Source organism: Lentinus tigrinus, assembly GCF_003813185.1.
Source record: "Lentinus tigrinus ALCF2SS1-7 unplaced genomic scaffold L226scaffold_2, whole genome shotgun sequence".
NCBI lineage: Eukaryota > Fungi > Basidiomycota > Agaricomycetes > Polyporales > Polyporaceae > Lentinus > Lentinus tigrinus.
In genome coordinates, this window is record NW_027137911.1 from 101,679 (window position 1) to 121,487 (window position 19,809).

Below are 19,809 nucleotides of genomic sequence, written 5' to 3' on the forward strand. Positions count from 1 at the left end.
TTTCTAACTGAGGTGGCGGCAAGCGGATGTGGCGCATGATCCGCTCCACCGGTCATCCGCATCTGCGTAGTTTGGACGTCTATATAAGACCATCGTTTCCAGTATCGATAGTTGCAAGCTCGAAAAATCACCCACGGCTCTCAATTCCTCATACTACCATGTGGTGAGCATCTGCAGTCCAACTAGGCCTGAAGATATTCCGTCCGAGTCAGTCTAACCACATCTATTTATTCAGCAACTCCAGCGCTCCCCATTGTGAGGGCCTACAGGCACGCTACCCCCGTGTTGAAGTTCGAGAGAGCACCGAGATAGTCAACAAGATATTGCGTTTGGCTAGAGCTCATGCAAACGCATGAGGGTAGGAAATACATGCGAGACAGGCATATAAGTACGTGCTGACTAAGCGTGCCATAACGGGAACTGTCTACGAGACTGCTAAATCCCGGAAATCCAACACCCCGTATCCTCACACAACAACACAGATTCAAACTCGCGCTGAGGGCACCGCTCACCTCCTGTCATTCTATGGCGGCTGACTCAGCCGATAAACGTCCATTGCCGTCAGTACCCTTTGGTCGCATGGTCACTTACGCTCTCAAGGACCACCTTCGCACGGAAGATGGAGATTGGTGCCAAGTTTGGACTGCCGAGCCGTTGGACCACGATGACCAACAAGATGTCAACCCGGCCGGACACAATTCCCCCGGAGTCGTTGTGCTGAAGTTCTTCATTCCTCACAACGAATATGAATACGATTCCTTCCGGCCTACAGACCCATGCACGCAACGAACGAAGCTATTCGAAGGAGTGCACCGTATGGCTGCTGCTCACTCCAGCATGGAATGCTGTCAAGGGAACACCGTTCCATATTGTTTTGGTGCTCATGAGGTGCGTCGTACCGTCTCGCCATCCTCTATGCGCTCTGAGCGATGTCATCACTGTTGCGCAGATAATCTTACCTTGGGGTGAAGAGGCTCGCGTTCTCGCGCTTGAGTATGTGCCGGGCCCGATGCTGCTCGATGTGCAGCTCAGGTTAGAAGCCGAGTCCGAACACTCACAAGGAAAACTCGCATTCGAGGATTTCGAGAGCTATGCTCGCCTCGTACGTATACATGGTTCAACCTACTGCTCACGCCCTTCTTTGGTCTCACAATTTCGCCATGGTAGTTTCGCCAGGCTGTTGAGGCCGTAAAGACTGCGCATAGCAAGGGCACGTACCACTGGCGTATCTATGGCGAGCATATCATTGTTGACGAAGCCGCCCAGAACCCTGTTCTGCTATGCTGGGAGAACCCCTTGTTTCTTGGGCGGATGTCGGTGGACTGCATGATTCTGCATGACTTTCAAGGGTTGATTATTACCTTCCTTCTTTGCCCACCGCATCAGGATGCCATGAAACGTCTCATCAAGGAGGAGTATCCTGACTTGGTGCAGTGGTGCCCCGCAGGCTTTGACAGTGTCTAGGGACACGGCACACATGCCAGATCTCTTGTCACGAGTCGAATGCACTTCCTCCACTTTGGTCGCTGACTCTGCTTCGCCTTTGCAAAGTCTGCAGCTGCTGTCAGCGCCATTATCAAGAATCGCCCATATAGCACTACGCACAAGCTTCCATTTCAACGAAGACAGACCTATCTTCTTCGTGCGCCGACTCCGGTCCTTCCAGAGTGCCTTATTGTCAATCCTTGGGTACCCTGAGTCTCAAGACTCGTTCCTGCACGGTGGACTCAGGTCCACTCAGGATAGAACGCCATATGCAGTCACATGACCAGTACCTACCGCATGTAGGGTCACGGTGACGGTCGCCGCGACTTCGGAGTCCGAGTCGTGCGCGTGAGCATAAGAGATTCAGAGACTATCAACTCGCTCCTTGTAACTGTTCGCCGCCATTTCGATGCAATGTCCCTGAAGCTCAAGCGAGGCCCTCCTTACGACGATGACCCGGGTTGCAAGTATATAGTCATCGAGGACCCGTGGCCAGGCGACGCGACAGGCAAGGACCGATACCGCAACGACTCGCGCTACTTCAACTTCCTGTGTGCATGGGTGCGATTCATGCTGAACAAGGAGCATGATGTAGAGTGTGTCTTTGCTGTAAACACGGTACGTGCTGCGTAACTACGCGATACAGAGACGGACCTGGACCCCTTGCCCGCCACTCCCCCATTCCCATCGCCGCTCGTCTAGCGCAACGAAGTGGTCGTACAGCTCCCGCAAGATGTGGACATCGCGCCTATCCTCGGCGCACACCCTTGGCGCAAATTTCTTGACCGAGGCCACCGAAGGGATACTGAGCGTGTCTCGTATGTGTTCGCATACGATTACCGCAACAAGGGTGATCCGGCAAAACGTAGGTTTGCTCGACATCAAGCACCCTCATCTTCTGCAGGTCGTGCAGTAGAGGGTACGTCGCGCTAACGTATAACAGATAACTGGCAGGAGATATACCCAATCCCTGGTGATCCACCACCGCGCGTCAATTTCCCAGTCAAGTTCCCGTACCCACATGTCAGCTGGGCGTCCCTCAGAAACAAGAACTGTGCCGATATTGCCCTGCCTCTCCCCCTAGTGCGCCAGCCGACACCCATCCCTGACACAGTGAGTTACAAAGGCGCCCTGCAATGAGTCGAGGGGTTGCTTATTGCCCATGATGACAGAGTGGGTTTACTCCATACCAACATCCCTCACAATTGACCTCGAACACCGTCAACAATGCTGTGGATAGTCATGAGGAAGAACGCCAGGCAGAGCAGTGGCAGCGGTCCCATGGCCCTCCGACCACGGATAAACTATCCCAGAGAGACCCGTTTGAAGAAGGTTTGTTGGTCTCCTGCGCTCGCCTTTTCGATCCTCACACTATCCCGCTCTACAGAAGCGCACGCTCTCCAATCACTCCGACACTCGTCGACGACCGACGTCAAGCCGCGCATTAAGACTGAATCGCAGAACGCTGCCGTCAAGCAGGAACAAGAGCCGTACGCCCCTTCGAGGACGTTCAGGACTGCAATTGAGGAGCTGCAGCAAGCTCGTAGCATGAATGCACAGGACCCTTCCCAGCTTCCTATTGACCAGTCAACCCTAAATGGTGACATCCATCCTAAGAGAGAAGATATACCCAGTGGCCCATCGGAATCCTTCATTGCTGCTTTCAATGATATCCGGCGTGGCAATCCTTCCGAATCCGCCAACGAGGGAAGAAGTGAAGGTTGGTGGTTAACCTTGGTTACACACTGCCGATGTGATGTGTTGATTCATTTATTCATACCACAAGCTCCGCGCGCAAAACCGGACCCTGACCTGCCACCGGCGCCATCAGACAGCTTCGCGGCGGCCTTCAGCAGTATACGCGGAACGCACAATGGCAAGTTGTACGCAGATCCTCGGCGGGGTGCTCGTCAACTTGACTCGATGTGATGACTTGCAGGTAGACCCAGTCCACATAGGCAGATGTCGACCGACAATGTTGCAGTGAAGCGTGAGGCGACAAGGCCCGCTTCGATACCAACGGACGACAGACATGCCGGTACTATACTTGAACCAGGTGTGGGACAGCCCGCTCGGCAAGACGCTGCTCCTACCTCGGACCCTCGTCGAATCAGGCAAGGTGAGTTTGCTCGTCGCTCTTTGACCGCCGTCTGCCGACAAGATTGTAGATGCTCCCGGGTCGAAGAGAGTTAAGGAGGAAGACCGCATAGGTGCGTATAATGCGTACCACATGCACGGCACTGAGGGACACTGATCAACTGCAGACGGTCCTACGAAGCGATTCAAGAAAGAGAGCTAGTATTGGCCGTGTACGCTTAACCAGTCTTACTACTCCGTGCGATCAATAGGCTGCTCTTGCTGCTGTGTTTGGTCCGAGCAAGAATATGGTATGTAGGACCGACTAGTCTCAATAGTTACTGCAGAGCAGGTCTATCCAGCGATGAATCAACCGTGTCTGAGAGGATTATGCACAGTATCCAATTGCGAAGCTTCCAATTCACTACGTATAACATATGATATCGTGACAAAATGTACGTAAAGCTGCAGACAGCCAAGTAAGATCATTACACACCGCGCTCGACCATATGTCGCGGCGCCTGGTGCCCCACAATCGCCCGCCAAAGACCCTGCAACGCGGTCGACACCTCCCTCCTGCGCACACCGCTTCTCCGCCAACCAAGCTTGAACACAGCGAGGAAGCACAGAACGAACGAGATGTCGAGGAACAGCCGTCTGATAATGACGAACGTCGGCGACCGGTTCTCGCTGTTCGCAATGAGCGCCATGAGCTGGCGGAAGAGTCGGACCGCGCGAGCGAGGGGCTGGAGGACGAGTGACCACATACCCATGTCCTCGATGTCCCAGCGCAAGACTTCCGAACCTCCGCCAAATGGGCTACGCCGCCCGACAGGAGAACGCAGCCCCGATGCGCTCAGAGTCGAGGATGAGTGATGGAGCAGCCCTTCCAGCGTTTCGAGTCGTTCGGTGATTGCGGCAAGATGTACTTGCACACTCTCGACTGCACGCTCGAGCATGGGGATGGAAGCCGGGCGCGGTGGTACTCCGGCTCCCGCACTCTGCAGCGAAAACTGCCGGTACGGGGTCTGCGCTGTTGGACGGAACCCTGCGCGCGATGGGTAGCCGTGTACTGAGGGTGCTGGATCGGAAGGCGGAGACCTAGCCAGCTGCTCGGGGTAGGATACAGATGTGGTGGGATATACGGAAGAGGGTATTGAGGTAGCGGACTCTGCGAACGCAGACTGCGTATGGAATCCCGGGTGCGGCTGTGTGTGAGGGACGTTCATAGGCGGTGGAGAGCCTACGAGCAGCGTGCTCGCCATGGGTGTACGGTAAGGACGTGATGACAATGAGGACTGAGGCCGGTTCAGTTGACTGGCAGCGTGAGGCGTTGTGATAGCCGGTGGCACCACATCGTCCGCCTCGTCCTCTTCGTCTGTCGTCGTTTCATCATCCACGTCAGACGTGATGGCGTCGTGCTGGACGGTGAGGTGATGGCTTTGAGCTAGAGCTGGAACGCCAGGCGGGAGGAGGGACGATGACGGCATATCGCCGGTCGCCGAAGAACTGGACGAGCTTGAGCCTGGGGAATGAGCGGACACCCCTACCAGACAGTCAATATATATGGGGCATGACTTTAGACATATAGAAGGTATACCGCTCATAACGAGATTGGCGGGATCACCAGCATACGATTCCAATTCCCGCACTAAGTCCCTCGCCACCGTCTTGTCGGAGTATTTTCTCAGCACCTATGGTGCCATGGGCATTCACGTAACACTACACCAAGCACAGAATACGTACCTTCAGCAGAGCATCGACGTATAGCCATTTCGCTTCGTACGGGTCAAGGTCTTTATGCTTCGCCCAAGCATCCCTGCGGGGGGATCGTTTGGCATGTGATTATGCGTGACAAACAGAATAAAATGGTCCTCACCACTTCGCCCTTCCAAGCATGTCCCAAACATTTGGGCGAGGACCCTGGACATTGCCAACGGTAGCTGGGTGGAGGGAAAGAGGACATGAGCATTGTGTGGGAGGTTGTGTGCCGTGTGCGCTCGATCACCTTGCTTGTACAAGCTGCGGGGGAGGCATTGAGCGTCAGAACACCACAAGAGTGTATGAGAACTCACCTGTACATGTCCAGCTTCTCCTCATATCCCGTCTGGATGGGGCCCGTCTTCGGAAGACCCTGCACTATCTCCACCGCCCGGTCGAACTGAGCATCAATGAGCTGGCGGGAGTCTAAGTCCATCTTGCTGCCAAGCTGAGGGAGACAGACGTGATACAAGCACAGCGAAGCGTGTCCAGTTATGCAGAGCTCCAATCAAACGCTTGTACCGCCAGGAAGTGGGTGAGTGCAAGGGATATTATGACGGACGAGAGGAAGGCCACAACAGCCTGATTTCCACATTGGGCCGGCGTTCTCACGAGCCGGCATCCAGGCATGGAGGATGCAGGGAACTCGGAAAGCAGGTGCCAGTGCAATTGCATGGAACCACCCACTGCACGCTGGAGGCTTCGCGTCGTACACGCATATCCTTACATACCTGAAGCCTCCTCTCATCCTATTAACGATGGCGATGGCGAGTGCGAAGATAACGTCGACCAAAGGGCATCTTGCGTAGAGGTGGTAGACTTGGTTGGAAGTGAGGGGAACGCAAGAAAGAGCAGATATGACATAGACTCGTTCCAGAACGTCCTCGGCTTCGATGAGACTTCTCGCACGTTATGCCGCCAGGAAGTGGGCGAATGCAGGGGATATGTACACTGTTCTTACACCTTACACTGACAGATCACCACGCGCATGAGTTGCGCAAACCACAGTGATAGGCGCAAGTCTACGGGGAGCAATTGCGTTGGAATGCAGACACGTTTGCAATTTATAACCCCACGCGACTCGTAAGGTGAATGTATGTCTGGAGCATGCAATTATGAGAGATATACGTAGCGGCGAAGGGGGTACATGATAGCGCGTGGTATCATGAGGATTGGGACGAAATATTGGGAAGAGGCTTGAATCCAGGACTGACACGAGACTCGCCGACAGCCCATCTGTACTTGAGGCCTCCAGGAATCATCTCGTCCCGTTCGCTGACCCGCTTTCCTATGAATTGTGTGAATAACGCAGGTGCACGAGTGTGGTTCGTTGTAAACTCACCCTTCCAGACGAGTACGCCCCATGCCTTTCCATGCTTCCCCTCACATTTTAGCCTTGTACGCGTGATCTCCCAGTAGCTTCCCTCAATGCCCTTTGAGCCCCACCGCGTCTGATGAATCTTCTGTCCAACTCCATCTTGAGGGAACCGTGCAAGCACCTCATAGAGGTTGCCAGGGAGGGGAGACAGGGAAGGCGGGAGTTGTGACGGAAGCAACTTGCGGAGGGCAGTTTGCACCGCTGAGGCCATGTTGAATGCGGGTACGGCAAAAGAAGTTGATTAGGGCTTTCCGATGCGTTGATTAGGGCAAGAGGTTGCTAGCGAGCAGACACTTTTGGTATGATGGTGGTGGACGGAGGCAAAGGCTTTGACATGGGTTCCGTTTCGGGCAGTTTGATTCGGCAACCGCGCAACCTCTTCTCGCCGCACTTGTTCCACACACTCATGTACACCGTTCTGCGAAGTTCACTGTTGGTGCTGAGCAGGCATCTGGGGACGTCTAGGTCAACATGGCTTCGGTATAAGACCACTCTGGCAGAGGTCGACTCGACTGGAATTCCTCTCAGCCCAACATGGTCTGTGCATGAGCTGCTGTCTTCCTACCCACGCCCGACAATATCCCCGGCGATACTCAAGCGGCTCCATGAGCTATCGGCTCTTGTTCCGCCTTCGGAGGGTACAACAGAGCACGCCAAGTTGACACAGGAGATGGAGGAGCTTGTCAGGCTAGTCGAGGCAGTCAAACTGGTCGACGTCAGTGAAGTTGCGGAGGACGGTCCTGTGCCGGATGGCAGGACATGGGCTTCTGGCGAAGGTGTTAGATTGGATGCTCAGGCTTTGGAGAAGGCGCAAATCGTCGGAGGACGTGCATTGCTTGAGCATGCATCGCGGACCATGGATGATCTGTATGTCGTCCAAGCGGACAAGCCTCGGAATTGACAGCACATTCGCCGGTGAGTCGCGCACAATCCTCGTTCTGTAATCCGCTGACAATGTCACAGATCACCCGTTGCTGGGAATACATGGCTCGTAGAGGCATGCTCGGCGGTTCCGACTCATCTGCCAGGGGTAGGAACAGCGTGCACCAGGCGTCCGGGATTAGATACCATGGTGAGTCAATTATAGCATCCTGCCCCGAGTCGACAATCTCTGAGCTAGTATTGTGCACTGTATCAGTCGAATAAGCATACAGAACGCATGGTATCTTTATGACCATCCGCACCTTCATAAGCCATGTTGCGGATCAGGCCTTCCGTTCCAACGTCATGATAGGGAATGGCAGGTGCGCCTGTAGTGCGCTATAAATCGCTACATCTGACGTATCGACCAGCATTGCAACATCCCATGTGCCCGGATATCGGTGGTTGTAACCACCAGTATCTCGTCATGTGGGCATACTTCTGTCGGAGATACGTTCTTCTTTGCAGCCCTTCACTGCGTTATGGCGCGCGCACAGTATGGACATCAGAGCTTCCGTTGCTTATGTCTGCATGCCGTGCAGAGCGTTGTTGCGGAATGGCCCACTATAAAGCTAGGTTGAGCTTCAATGCTCCATCACAGTGCGGAACCTCCTACGCATCCTGCAGCTCCAGTCGAAAGGCATCATGTTCAAATCCACTGTTGTGATCCTCTTGCTGGCAGCTTCCGGCGTCCTCGCTGGTCCCGCTATCACCACAAGGTATTCTTTTACTTTGCGGTACCGACACTTCCGTCCCCTTACTCATGTGTTTCAGAACATGCGGAACTACAATCTCAGATGAAAAGCTCTTGGCACACGAAGCGCACTTCCAGGCCAACAAGGTCGCCAAGACTGGAGCAGCAGCCGCGACCGCTACCGTGAATGTCTTCTGGCATGTCATAAGCCAGGTATGCCCGCGTGCTTATCGCCAAGGATTCCGATTGGCTCACCTTAGCCGTGCCATTCCAGGACACCACCCTCGCTGGTGGTAACATTCCGTATGTGCTTTGTTCGGCACTGGCATCTTCGACCTAATTATCTTGCCAGCGATTCCATGATCACGGACCAGATGACAGTACTCAACGAGGACTACGCCCCGTCTGGTTTGCAATTCGTCCTCAAAAACACCACTCGCACCATCAATTGGAACTACTTCAATCAGGCTGGCCCGGAGACCTCTGTTCAGACTCAGATGAAGCAAGAGGTCCGTGGCTTGAGAGCATAGCTGGCGTGGTGATCTGACTATATACATCTAGCTCCGGCAAGGTGGCGTCGCCGATTTCAATGTTTACACCGTTGGGTAAGATTCGGAATCTCGTGCAATACTTCTTCAGCTGAACATCACCTATGCAACATAGATTCACGGCGCCTGCGGACGTTGGACTGCTGGGCTATTCCACGTTCCCTGCCGACTATGCAGGCAGCCCAACGGATGATGGGTCTGTCATCCTCTTCTCGTCACTTCCCGGCGGATCGACCGAGCGGTTCAATGAGGGCAAGGTATATCATGGTGTTGCGGGCACTTCTGGAGACTGCTCACGTGCACCATTTGGCAGACATTGACGCACGAAGCCGGACACTGGGTGGGCTTGTACCACACCTTCCAAGGCGGCTGCAGTGGTACTGGAGACATGGTTGATGACACGCCTCCTGAAGCATCTCCTGCTAGCGGATGCCCCACCGGCCGCGACACTTGCACCAGTGCCGGACTTGACCCTATCAACAACTACATGGACTACTCGGACGACAGGTCGGTCAAATTCCTTGATGCTAGTTTTGTCGAGCACTGACACCGTATAACATCTAGTTGCATGACCCAATTCACTCCAGGGCAGGGCACTCGTATGGCGGACCAGCTGCGCACTTACCGAGGTATCAGCATCTGAGGCCACGCTACGAAGAGCGTGACGCACGAGATGTCGGCTGCATCGTGTCGACGTGTGTAGATCGTGTCGCGACTCGCTTGTATTGATGGACCGCGTCAACGATAAGGCTGGTTGGATGCTGGAAACATCGCCCGTTCCTTGCCGTATGTATGCCGACGAGAGATCGCGAAATTGCTGTGGCATGATGTTGATGAGTGCAAGGCGTTTCCATTCATTGTATGCTGAGTTGTCTGATAGAGCGTGGCTCTCAATGCGGCTCAAGTCGAATACCGAATGGGATCGGGACTCGCACGCGAGGCGATGTCTTGGCATTTCTTGCGTATCTACCCCGTCAATGGTTCCCGTCGCGCCCAGAGCAAGATAGCCAACAGCGTCGGTAATGCAGAAGCCTCACGATGCTCGACTCGGCGAACCTGACAGCGTCTACGTGGGGGCACATGGTGGGCACACTGGCACCGTGCAATCAGTGTCTGCGCGGTTGTCAGGTGCGTTGCCTTCTGCGGGCATGCACCGCGCCGCCGCCTTCCTTCTTGCTTTCGACTCTGCTCCGAGTCGCTCGTTGCATGTGGGGCACATCGGAGCATGTTCTTGCGCCGTGATAACCTCTGGATGCAGCCTCCAAAGCGGTGTGTTGCGGAAATAGTGCGCGCAGGCCTACCTGACACCGCCGAGGTATAAAGGATGGGTGAATTGGGCTGAGGCTCTCCAACGACACCGTGCACCTTCGGTTCGTCAGTGTCAGAGACACCTCAGCCTCAGCCTTCAGAGCCTCCCACTCGCCTTCGTCGACATGTTCAGGTCTGCTGCTCTCGCTCTCCTCGTCTCCGCGTCCGCCGTCCTCGGCACGCCTGCGTTTACCAACCAGACGGCCAAGTACACCACCAGGTGAGCTTCCACTTCTTGGCCCCGCAGCTACTGCGCGCATCGTTGCTGATGGGTCGGACAGGTCGTGCGGTACCTCGATCTCTGACGAGAAGCTCGCCGCCAACGAGGCGCACTTCCTCGCGAACTTTGTCCCGAAGGCCGCCTCGCTCACCCAAGCAGCGGCGGCGGCGACGGTGTCCGTCTACTTCCACGTCATCAGCAAGGACTCTACTGCTGCTGGCGGTAACATTCCGTAAGTCCCTCGAGTCTATCATTAGCAGCAGCCGGTACTCATCGTGTCATCAATGCTAGCGACTCAATGATTGCGGACCAGATCGATGTCCTCAACGACGACTATGCATCCGCCGGTCTCTCCTTTGTCCTCGCTGGAACAGACCGCACTGTCAACTCGCAGTGGTTCAACCAAGTCGGCCCCGACTCTTCCCTGCAGACTACCATGAAGCGCCAGCTCCGCAAGGGCGGCAAGGCTGACCTCAACGTCTACACCGTCGGCTTCACCAGCGGCTCCGGCGAGGGCCTCCTTGGCTACTCTACCTTCCCTTCGGACTACAGCGGCAACCCCACCGACGACGGATGCGTCATCCTCTTCTCGTCGCTCCCTGGTGGCAGTACCAACCGCTTCAACGAGGGCAAGGTACGCTTCGCCTCATCGTGACATACCGAGTGATTGCTGACTGCTCCATGATAGACTCTGACCCACGAGGCTGGTCACTGGGTCGGTCTCTACCACACCTTCCAGGGTGGCTGCAGCGGCTCCGGCGACAGCGTATCTGACACCCCCGCTGAGTCCTCCCCCGCCAGCGGCTGCCCTACTGGCCGTGACACCTGCTCCAGCTCTGGTGTCGATCCCATACACAACTACATGGACTACTCCGACGACAGGTGCGTATCATCCTCACATGGGGTTTGCTACCGTGCAAGACTGATCAACGTACACAGCTGCATGACCGAGTTCACTCCCGGCCAGGCTACTCGCATGGCCGGCCAGCTCCGTACGTACCGCGGTATTTCCATCTGAACATAAAGCACGGCGTCACGGGCAAAAGGGGCTTGTAATGTGTTGCTCGAAGGCCAGCACCGTCTCTCCCGCACATGCACTTGTAATAAAAACGATCTTCGCTTAACATTGAGTTCTATGATTGCAACCATCGAGTGAAACTGGGTTTCAATGCCGTCATATGACACCCCGCGGGCCCGTACACTGGAAACCATGCAACATGGAGCGGACGGTATGATTGGGGATTGGAACCACCGCATGTACTGACAACGGCACGAGGCTCGTCAGCTGAGTTCTGGGAGGTCGCGTCGCGGCACCCAGCCGAATCCCTGACTCTGCAAGGTCGACATCGTCGTTAGATGCTGAGGGTTGACTACTAGAGCGGCGAGCTAAGGACATGGACTTCACAGTGCAAGGGGGCCTGCATAGCTCAGTTCATACGCACATAATCTACCCAATCCTACTCTTATTTATACACTGGAATGAGGAGTTGTAAAAATTCATCACTTCTCGACCTCAAGACGATCAAGCTGGTCTTCCTGACCCCGGAACTATTAAGCGCCCGAGTCGTGTCCACGCAGACTCAGTGTACTGCTTTTTGCCTTCTACCTGAGCTTGGCAACCATCTAGCTATGCCTATCATTCATGACATATCTATCGACCGGCCACGAGAACATCCTTACTCTCATGACCAGTACAACTGGGAATTATATATCCTCCTGAAACAAGAGATCTTCTACGACTACCGAAACCAACCACCTTACCGAGAGCTCTTCTCTGACGCTTCGCGAGACTGGATCGAATGCCCACGCGAGCGGTTGGAGAGGAGCGCAGTCCTCATGGACGGGCCTGCTATGCTCGAGCTGTCTTTGAGGTGAGGGTGACCCGCAGTATGGCGCCCGTCGCCCAAATGAACCTATGCGCTGATCCAGTGAACCACAGGAACCTTTCGCTGGCGGACCTCAAGGGGTCCCCCGAGAAGACACTGGGCATGTTGAAGGATCTGACCGGCCTCATTAAGAGAGAAGACGGCTCGATCCCGCACGTCATCGGGAATACGCCACTCATCCGCCTCCGCGCAATGGCCTCCATCGTCTACACGAAATTCCGCTCTCTCAACTGGTCGCAGCAAACCGAGTCGCTCAGTTCTCTCCAGGAAGGATTCATGTTCACCCAGATCGCAGACTTCACGGACTTGTGCGCCATGTCCGACTTCCTTCCGCCGATCGTCATCCGCGTCATGAGCTGGTTCGCCATGCTCAGCGTGCGATTCGGGGTCGATTTGCGCTCTAAGATCCCAAGCATGCGGCAGAACAAGGACCTATGGAAGGCTTGGGATGGCTATATCATCCGACAGGCGGCCCTGGAAACCGCTCGATTGGCTAAAATCGCTAAGGCCCCCAACCAGTATCGCTGCGCTGCTGACGGGTGCGAGATCCAAGCCGTCAACAAGAACGCATTCAAAAAGTGCCCCGGCGACTGCTCAGGTCGAGAAAAGGCGCACTACTGCAGCAAAGGCTGTCAACGAAAGGTTCGCGGCGTACTGTTGGATCTTCCACAAGCTAACGTCCAAGTTCAACAGCACTGGATGGTTCATCGATACGTTTGCACGAGGAATCCGCACGCGCCCATCATAGACGACGACGGGGATTCCGAGTGGATTGACATCGAGACTTATGAACCAAACTATGACAGCGATGACGACCTGGAGGACGACGCGGTTTGGGCAACGGTAGAAGGCCCCGAGATCTTCATCGACATCCCTCTTTCAAGCGTCAGCTGGTATCGGAAAGACGATGTTCTCCGGATACGGACGAAGACATTCAGCCCCGCGTTCTTGCGATCGTATAAATCGCTCTGGCAGCTATCACGGGCTGATCGCAAGCACGCGCAGGCGGGTAAGGAGTCCTTACAAACCAGGGAACCATATCACCTTACTGACAGGACTTTCAGAGCTCTTGCCCTGGCCAGATTTCATAAGAGGAGGCGGGGCCCTCTGAAACAATAGACGCAAGTACGTGGTGATAGTACTAAATAGTCAGTTCGGACGTTACAATGTGTTGGCTTTTACCACCTCGGTATTTGGTGCAGACACATGGTAGTATGTGACATCTATGAGAACCTTATTGCGATGTTAACGTGCATATCCGGGATTTCAAATTAATCGAGTGTCCGATGTGGTCAGATACAACAACGGCGTATGTAGGGCATTAAATGGAGTGGAGTCTGATACGTTAAGTAGCTGTAGGCTGTTTGATCGAGATACTGGCGGAGATATTTCGAGACACAGTCTACGTCGACCTCGCAGACGTTATTGACACTCCCGAAATACGGTCCCCATCCCACAGCACGTCGGGAACGGCCTCCACCAACGGGGCAAGCTGTGTTATATCTGTACAACAGCATCCATGAAATCGTACGGAAGCAATGTCAGCAGCGCGCTTTTCCCCCCGCATGCGCAGACACTTGAGTATCGCCTCGATACTGAGACCATACTTCGCCTTTTTTGCCTGAAAGAGCATGATCAGGGCCATGCTCGTATGGGGGCAGAGGGGAGGATAACCCCCGCCAGGGATTTCAAGGTCGAGATCGACGAAGTCCAGAACCGCCAGGTTGGGGAAGAGGGGAATAGTCCGCCCAGTACCCGTTCCGGACATGTCGTGTCGGGGCCCAGCCACCTCGGATTCGGGCTCGGCCATGTCCACATCATCGTCTGCACTACGTGGCTCGGGGTTGGGGTCATCACCATGCGCTTCACCGGACACCTCATCCGACACGCGTTGAAACTCGTCCGCGGGGTCGAATTTCTGGATGTCATCCGCATCGGCTGTTCCCAAGATCGCAGGAACGCCAAAAGCGGCAAGACCATGTGCTCGCAACACCTGGACGTTTTGTGCACCTCGCAAGGCATGCGCCCACTGGTTGCCCATCGAGAAATCGCCGATGTCTACCGTATGCACAGAGGACATGTCGAGGGTCTCCGCCGGTGCCGTCGCCAGTAGCCCCATGTCGTACTTGAATTCGCTTTCTATAACGAATCGTGGAGGTCGCTCGGGTAAGGCGAGGAAGTCTATGGTGGATGTCCAGCTGGGTCTTGCATGCTGCTGGAGCGCCGGCCTAGCCCAGATTTGGCATGACACGAAGTCTTCCTCATGAGGGTCGCGGCCGCGATATGCGATGCGCACTGGAAAGATGTCCTTGAAGAGCGTAGAGATTGCAGCACAGAACTTGGGTAGAGATTCTCTCGAAGAACGTGAGGTGGTTTTGGGGCAGTAGTGGTAGTGTATGGCGGCGGTGGAAGGAGTTCTGAGGTAGGCAACGTGGCCAGCGAAAGCGTCGACATCCGCTGAGATACGCAACTCCTTCACATGGGGCAGGGAAACCGGATCGTGCACAACCCCGTCGTTTCCAAAGGGCACCGACCAATCGATACTGAGTTCCTCGAGCAGGGGCATCCTGCGCAGCATGCTCTGCCAGCGTACGAAGTCGGGCACAACATGGAGCGGCGAGCATTGGCAAGAGACGATGACGAGCTTCCGTAGGGATGCCCCAAAGATGGGACTAGAGAGGTAGACGCGGATCCCTGCCACGTAGATAGATTGTAGCCTCGGGGCCTGGAGCCCAAAGACTGCCGCAGGAAGGCGGACCGTCGCAGCGTGGGTGTCCCCCTGATTGAAACGGGCACCGGGCAGGGCTTCTACGCGCAGAGTCTCGAGGAGAGGAGAGGGCCCGTCAAACGCATCCCAGATGTTGTCCGTGTCGAAGTCCTTCTGGACGAATATGAGGAGTTCGCGAGTGCGAGGCAGTAGCTCCTTGACGAGATCTAGCGCGCACGACGCGTTGTGGTAGAACGTGTCCGGATCGATGCATGAGTCGCAGTGGAGACCGGGGCCATTGACGGTGAGGACGACGGTGAGGGGAAGACCCCGGGTTCGTTTCACGAGGTTTTGGATGTACCAGTACCTGATCCGCTCCTCGAAGGCGATCCATGTCCACAGGTTGGCGCAGTTGAGCGCAATCTCACGCCAGTGATGGCAAACCTGTGCAACGTTGAGCCACTGGTAGAATGACTTGTGTATCTCGGTTTCGCCCTCGGCGACATGCAGCGCGACCCGTTCTTTGCGTAAGATTGCAGCCTGGCACATGAAGACCTCGGCTAGAATCTCCGGAGGGAGTCTTATGACGGTGCGGTTGCAAGAGTTGAGGTCGCGTTTCAATCTCGCTGCCTGGGCAACGTGGAAGGCAATTTGCTCTCTCAGCTCCCGCTGCTCGCTGGCGCGACGTGGTAAGATAATACGAAGCGCCGCTAAAATCGACAGAACATACGGTGTGTCCAGCCTCGAATCCCCTTCCTCGACTGGTACATCGATAATGGGCCCAGGATCCGAGTCGTCCTCGCTGGGTTCCGAGTGCATGTTGCCTTTTAGGTCGAATAGGCTTGACGAGCTCAGAGGCTTGCGTTCAACTGCAAGATACTGTACCTACGACCCAAGTGGGAGCGAAGCGGAGATCGCCTATGAGACGATCAACGTTAACGCGGTCAGGTGCAATTTGCGTGACTCGCACTATCCAGCGCTAGCCTGAGCGAGTTCGGCTTGACTTTCAACTTCTCACTAGGCTTCCAGCCTTAGACAGTGCCCTAGGAGTCCCGCATGTCGATCATCCACGACGTACTATTCAATCTTACCCGCAATCCATCCACACCTCGTGAACTAGACCTTGAGGTGTATCTCATACTCAAGCAACTCTTTTCTAATGATCATCGGCATCGGCCCAGTTACGAAGAACTGCATGCCGAAGGCAGGCGCGCCCTCGAACCGACGAGGCTGAAGCAACTGCAGCGAAAAGCGTTGCTACATGATGGACCGGCTATGCTCGAATTAGGCTTGAGGTATGCGCTCCGTAGCCCGTATGCAGGGTGCTGATGGTATGTCGCCGTATTCATGATCACCCCCATGTCCACTGCAGAAGGCTCGCACAACTCGACCGTTCGCCATCGGCGTATGATGATCTATCAAAAGACTGGGAGAATCTATACTATCACACCGGAGTGATGGTCCACGAAGATGGCAGACAACATCCATATATCTACAACCACACGCATTCGGTCCGGCTTTGCGCCCTCGTAAGCCTGTCCTGAATTTTCTTCAAGTGCTACTACATGGGAAAAGCATAGATCTCGCTCTATGCGCTGCGCACCGATGTCCTCTTGCGCAAAGCTACGAGCTATGCGGGTCTTGCTGCCATGCTTGGATTTCAGCCTCTACCTGGCCGCGTGGTTCACAAGCCTTCAAGCGCTCCATGGAATTGTGGTGCGCGGACTGGAAGGCTATGGGGAGTCGAAGGACTTGTGGAAGACGTACGATGAACATGTCGTGCGGCGACGCTCTGAAGAGCAGACAAGGCTCGCCAAAGTCGCCAAGGCTCCGAACCGACATCGCTGCGCCGCGGACGAGTGCGGCGTCCAGGTCATCAACAAACGGGCACTACGAAGATGCGGAGGGTCCTGTCTCTCCAAGAAAAACCACACTATTACAGTGTGGAGTGTCAAACAAAGGTTTAGTGTCCAACGGACTATCGGGCTGAAGGATTGCTCGATCTCACCCATGTTCTTTGCAGCATTGGCTCGTTCATCGGTACTTCTGCATAGGTGGCACGACATCCGACGTATCAATTCCAGACTGGGATGGCGACCCCGACTGGGAAGACATCGAGACCTACGACACGTGTTATCGCAAGCACCCGGCAGATGCGGAGGCATGGTCGACAGCAAGAGGTGCTGAGATCTTCATATATATCCGGTGTACCAGACATCGCAAGGGCGAGGTCTTCCGGGTACGGACCAAAAGTTGAGTCCTGCCTTCCTGAAACTGTAAAGGTGATTTGGGATTTACGTGCGATCTGCGGAAAGAAGTCGAACCTGGTGGGCCGCCCCTTTTCATGAAGCCTCACTATCTGACGAAAGAGATCATAGGACTTACCATTTGGACAACCCACTGACAAGTTGCTCCAACCGTGGCTTCTGGGATACAGCATTCGTTAGTCGTATAATCGGATCGTAACATGTGTAAGTATGTAGCTACTGTGTTCGGTATACTATCGTGACGTTGGAAACGTTTTCATCGCGACATGTCATAGTTCCACCCGTTGTCCATCCCAGCGCACCTCCGCTACCAACCCCTTCAGCGGTGCAAGTTGTCCTTTGGCATCGGTACAATGGCATCCTTCGAACTCTACTCGCACAAAGTGGGACGCGTCATGTGTTCGCCGATACCTGAGGCACTTCGCGAGGGCTGCCACATCGAATCCATACTTCGTCCGGTTCGCCTTGAAGCGGAGGATGTCGACTGCGGTGGCATGCCGATAACCCTGCAGACCCTTCTCCTTCGAACCGCTGGGCAAGGTGAGATCGACGTCGACCACCTGCAGGATGCGCAACTTCGGGAACAGCAAGTGAGCGGCGCTATTGCCTCTCTCGTCATGACCAGCATCCGTGCCATGGTTGATCAGCCTGATCACCTCGTCAGCCAGTCCGTACTCCTCGCGCAGGTCCGGAACGTCTTCACTGGCTGAATTGTACCGGGCCCAACGCCACTCATCCAACCCCGCCCTCATTTCGAGGGCAATCTCTCCGGTGTCTAGGGCATGCCTCCTCTCCGCTAGCAAGGATGGGATGGCGAATGCGCTCGGCCCTGTGATGCGGAGTACTTCGAGAGACTCAGCGCCGGCGAGTGATGCTGCCCATGCCCTCCCCGTGGTCATGCCGTCGATGCGGAGTAGACGCAACTTGGTGAGGTCAAGCTCCTGTAGGACTGCGACGATGGGCTGTTCAAACCCGCTGTGTGACGGGCATTGGAGCGTTAGGCGCGCGGGAGGCATAACTCCCGACGTGAAACAGTCTTCCCATGACCCTTCGTTCATGTTCCCTCCTCCAGACTCGACAGCCCATATGTGGCAGAAGGCGGCTTGTGAGTCGGGGGACCGCTGTATCGGAACTCCCAAAGCATAGGATATGCAGTGGATCGTCATGTCGTGGAAGATGGAGCGGAACGCATGGCGGACGCGCTCTCTGAGGCTTGGCCCGACTATGTCTAGTATGTCGATGTGCAGGGAAGCAGTAGGAGGGATGCGGAGATGCGTGAGGAAAGTCGCGATATGCTGGCATTCCGCGGAAACAGTCAGCTGTCGCAGGTGTGGGAGCGTGACTACGTCGTAGCCTTCAGGCAGGTCGTGCTGGGTGTTTGTCCTCCGCCACCAAGTGATCCTCAGTGTTTGGAGGAGCGCGAGCGGGTGGATGATCTGGAGGAGGCGGCAGAAGTCGTCATCCCCATCATCGAACTCGCACTCCGAGATCTCCAGATGCCTGAGAGAATGGGCGAATAGCGTGCTCGGCCAGGTGAAATCGATTCCCGAGATGGACAAGGAGTGTAGCCGGGGCGTGTGGGATGCAAAGAGCTCGGCAGGCAAGGCGACATACCCCCCACGCATCTCGGTGACGCGTGAGACTCCCACGGCCTCGACGCGCAGGATCTCAAGGACATCCGTGGCAAGGTCGAGGCTGTCCCATATCTCGTCGTGTTCCTCCCAGTCGATGTATATGAGAAGTTCGCGGACGCGCGGGAGGATGGTACGCAACTGTTCCAGTGCGATGTCGTAGTGCTCGTGGAAGCGTTCGGTGCTGAGACAGCCATGGCAGTACGACCTAGGGTCGAAGATGGCAAAGACGACCGTCAATGGCACAGAGTCTCGCGCGCGCTGGAGCAGGAGTTGATAGAATTCCTCCGGTTTACGGGGTTCATACGCAATCCATGACCACAGCTTGGCACAGCCAAGTGCAACTGTGCGCCAGTTGTGGCAGACGTGCGATACGTTCATCCAGGTGTAGAACCGCGAGTGGATGAAGGCATGCTGGTCCGAGGATGCGGTGGAGAGTCGCTCCTCACGCAACCTTGCAGCCTGGATGATGAAAATCTCGGACAAGATCTCGGGAGGCATCCTGGCTATGGATGTGTGGGCATTGTAGCGATTCTTGAGTTGAATGAGAGTCTCCTCGGTGGACGAGATCTGTTCTGCGAGTTGCTGTTGCTCGCTGCTGTTCCGGGCAGTTGTGGCATGGCGAGGTGATGACGTCAGAACGCGAACGGAGACCGACAGACTGCAACGTACGAGGTAGTGTGTTCAGTGGGCATTGTATGAGGCTGCACGGACTAGATCTGAGGTAGGCTACGGGGTTGGTTCGGGTCTGCCAGCAGCAGAGAGGAAGCTCTTACTTGTACACGTTCAAGATGTGTCGTGTAAACGCGCCTGAGCTTGCCAGCACTCCAACGCGGTCACGTTCTTGACGCGCGCCGGTGGTTACATACGAAGGCTTGGTCAGCCTGATCTTCGAGCCATGGTTTGTCCAACAAACCAGAAAATCAA

General features: G+C 55.3%; 11 protein-coding genes across 11 annotated transcripts; 7 read left to right on the plus strand and 4 right to left on the minus strand.

Annotated features, from left to right (window-relative positions):
- Positions 1-477: 477 nt before the first annotated feature.
- Positions 478-1,464, plus strand: L226DRAFT_608004 (uncharacterized protein; the record flags this gene model as incomplete). The annotated part of the gene is made up of 3 exons (XM_067685874.1): positions 478-888; positions 950-1,102; positions 1,168-1,464. The coding sequence occupies exons 1-3, from the start codon at positions 526-528 to the stop codon at positions 1,462-1,464; spliced, it is 813 nt and encodes a 270-aa protein (XP_067541211.1). The 5' UTR covers positions 478-525.
- Positions 1,465-1,899: 435 nt separating this feature from the next.
- L226DRAFT_608005 (uncharacterized protein) lies at positions 1,900-3,824 on the plus strand (the record flags this gene model as incomplete). The annotated part of the gene is made up of 9 exons (XM_067685875.1): positions 1,900-2,103; positions 2,188-2,350; positions 2,429-2,598; positions 2,658-2,817; positions 2,873-3,205; positions 3,272-3,361; positions 3,425-3,604; positions 3,654-3,695; positions 3,750-3,824. The coding sequence occupies 9 exons, from the start codon at positions 1,900-1,902 to the stop codon at positions 3,782-3,784; spliced, it is 1,377 nt and encodes a 458-aa protein (XP_067541212.1). The 3' UTR covers positions 3,785-3,824.
- Positions 3,825-3,953: 129 nt separating this feature from the next.
- Positions 3,954-6,133, minus strand: L226DRAFT_529109 (ACBP-domain-containing protein). The gene is made up of 6 exons (XM_067679530.1): positions 5,637-6,133; positions 5,570-5,583; positions 5,441-5,504; positions 5,308-5,380; positions 5,162-5,255; positions 3,954-5,107 (listed from the first exon to the last, which is right to left on the minus strand). Exons 1-6 carry the CDS (start codon positions 5,756-5,758, stop codon positions 4,050-4,052), a joined length of 1,425 nt encoding a protein of 474 aa, XP_067541213.1. The 5' UTR covers positions 5,759-6,133; the 3' UTR covers positions 3,954-4,049.
- Positions 6,134-6,257: 124 nt separating this feature from the next.
- On the minus strand, positions 6,258-7,038 carry L226DRAFT_608007 (uncharacterized protein). Its single transcript, XM_067685876.1, has 2 exons — positions 6,665-7,038; positions 6,258-6,610 (listed from the first exon to the last, which is right to left on the minus strand). Exons 1-2 carry the CDS (start codon positions 6,909-6,911, stop codon positions 6,486-6,488), a joined length of 372 nt encoding a protein of 123 aa, XP_067541214.1. The 5' UTR covers positions 6,912-7,038; the 3' UTR covers positions 6,258-6,485.
- A 905-nt stretch (positions 7,039-7,943) lies between these two features.
- L226DRAFT_115990 (metalloprotease) lies at positions 7,944-9,668 on the plus strand. The gene is made up of 9 exons (XM_067672168.1): position 7,944; positions 8,040-8,340; positions 8,396-8,528; positions 8,590-8,618; positions 8,668-8,824; positions 8,877-8,920; positions 8,979-9,120; positions 9,177-9,370; positions 9,428-9,668. Exons 2-9 carry the CDS (start codon positions 8,267-8,269, stop codon positions 9,504-9,506), a joined length of 852 nt encoding a protein of 283 aa, XP_067541215.1. The 5' UTR covers position 7,944; positions 8,040-8,266; the 3' UTR covers positions 9,507-9,668.
- A 628-nt stretch (positions 9,669-10,296) lies between these two features.
- L226DRAFT_453154 (Metalloprotease) lies at positions 10,297-11,409 on the plus strand (the record flags this gene model as incomplete). Its single annotated transcript, XM_067675111.1, has 5 exons — positions 10,297-10,391; positions 10,453-10,623; positions 10,683-11,025; positions 11,080-11,273; positions 11,331-11,409. The coding sequence occupies 5 exons, from the start codon at positions 10,297-10,299 to the stop codon at positions 11,407-11,409; spliced, it is 882 nt and encodes a 293-aa protein (XP_067541216.1).
- Positions 11,410-12,017: 608 nt separating this feature from the next.
- On the plus strand, positions 12,018-13,548 carry L226DRAFT_529112 (uncharacterized protein; the record flags this gene model as incomplete). Its single annotated transcript, XM_067679531.1, has 4 exons — positions 12,018-12,262; positions 12,331-12,919; positions 12,971-13,286; positions 13,342-13,548. The coding sequence occupies 4 exons, from the start codon at positions 12,021-12,023 to the stop codon at positions 13,386-13,388; spliced, it is 1,194 nt and encodes a 397-aa protein (XP_067541217.1). The 3' UTR covers positions 13,389-13,548.
- Positions 13,409-15,862, minus strand: L226DRAFT_608011 (uncharacterized protein). The gene is made up of 2 exons (XM_067685877.1): positions 15,715-15,862; positions 13,409-15,660 (listed from the first exon to the last, which is right to left on the minus strand). The coding sequence occupies exons 1-2, from the start codon at positions 15,801-15,803 to the stop codon at positions 13,680-13,682; spliced, it is 2,070 nt and encodes a 689-aa protein (XP_067541218.1). The 5' UTR covers positions 15,804-15,862; the 3' UTR covers positions 13,409-13,679.
- A 122-nt stretch (positions 15,863-15,984) lies between these two features.
- L226DRAFT_116057 (uncharacterized protein) lies at positions 15,985-16,443 on the plus strand. The gene has a single exon (XM_067672169.1). It carries the CDS (start codon positions 16,041-16,043, stop codon positions 16,311-16,313), a length of 273 nt encoding a protein of 90 aa, XP_067541219.1. The 5' UTR covers positions 15,985-16,040; the 3' UTR covers positions 16,314-16,443.
- On the plus strand, positions 16,239-17,211 carry L226DRAFT_116067 (uncharacterized protein). The gene is made up of 3 exons (XM_067672170.1): positions 16,239-16,279; positions 16,357-16,513; positions 16,565-17,211. Exons 2-3 carry the CDS (start codon positions 16,455-16,457, stop codon positions 17,169-17,171), a joined length of 666 nt encoding a protein of 221 aa, XP_067541220.1. The 5' UTR covers positions 16,239-16,279; positions 16,357-16,454; the 3' UTR covers positions 17,172-17,211.
- Positions 17,212-17,410: 199 nt separating this feature from the next.
- On the minus strand, positions 17,411-19,604 carry L226DRAFT_476513 (uncharacterized protein). Its single transcript, XM_067676710.1, has 2 exons — positions 19,555-19,604; positions 17,411-19,477 (listed from the first exon to the last, which is right to left on the minus strand). Exons 1-2 carry the CDS (start codon positions 19,575-19,577, stop codon positions 17,521-17,523), a joined length of 1,980 nt encoding a protein of 659 aa, XP_067541221.1. The 5' UTR covers positions 19,578-19,604; the 3' UTR covers positions 17,411-17,520.
- Positions 19,605-19,809: the final 205 nt, after the last annotated feature.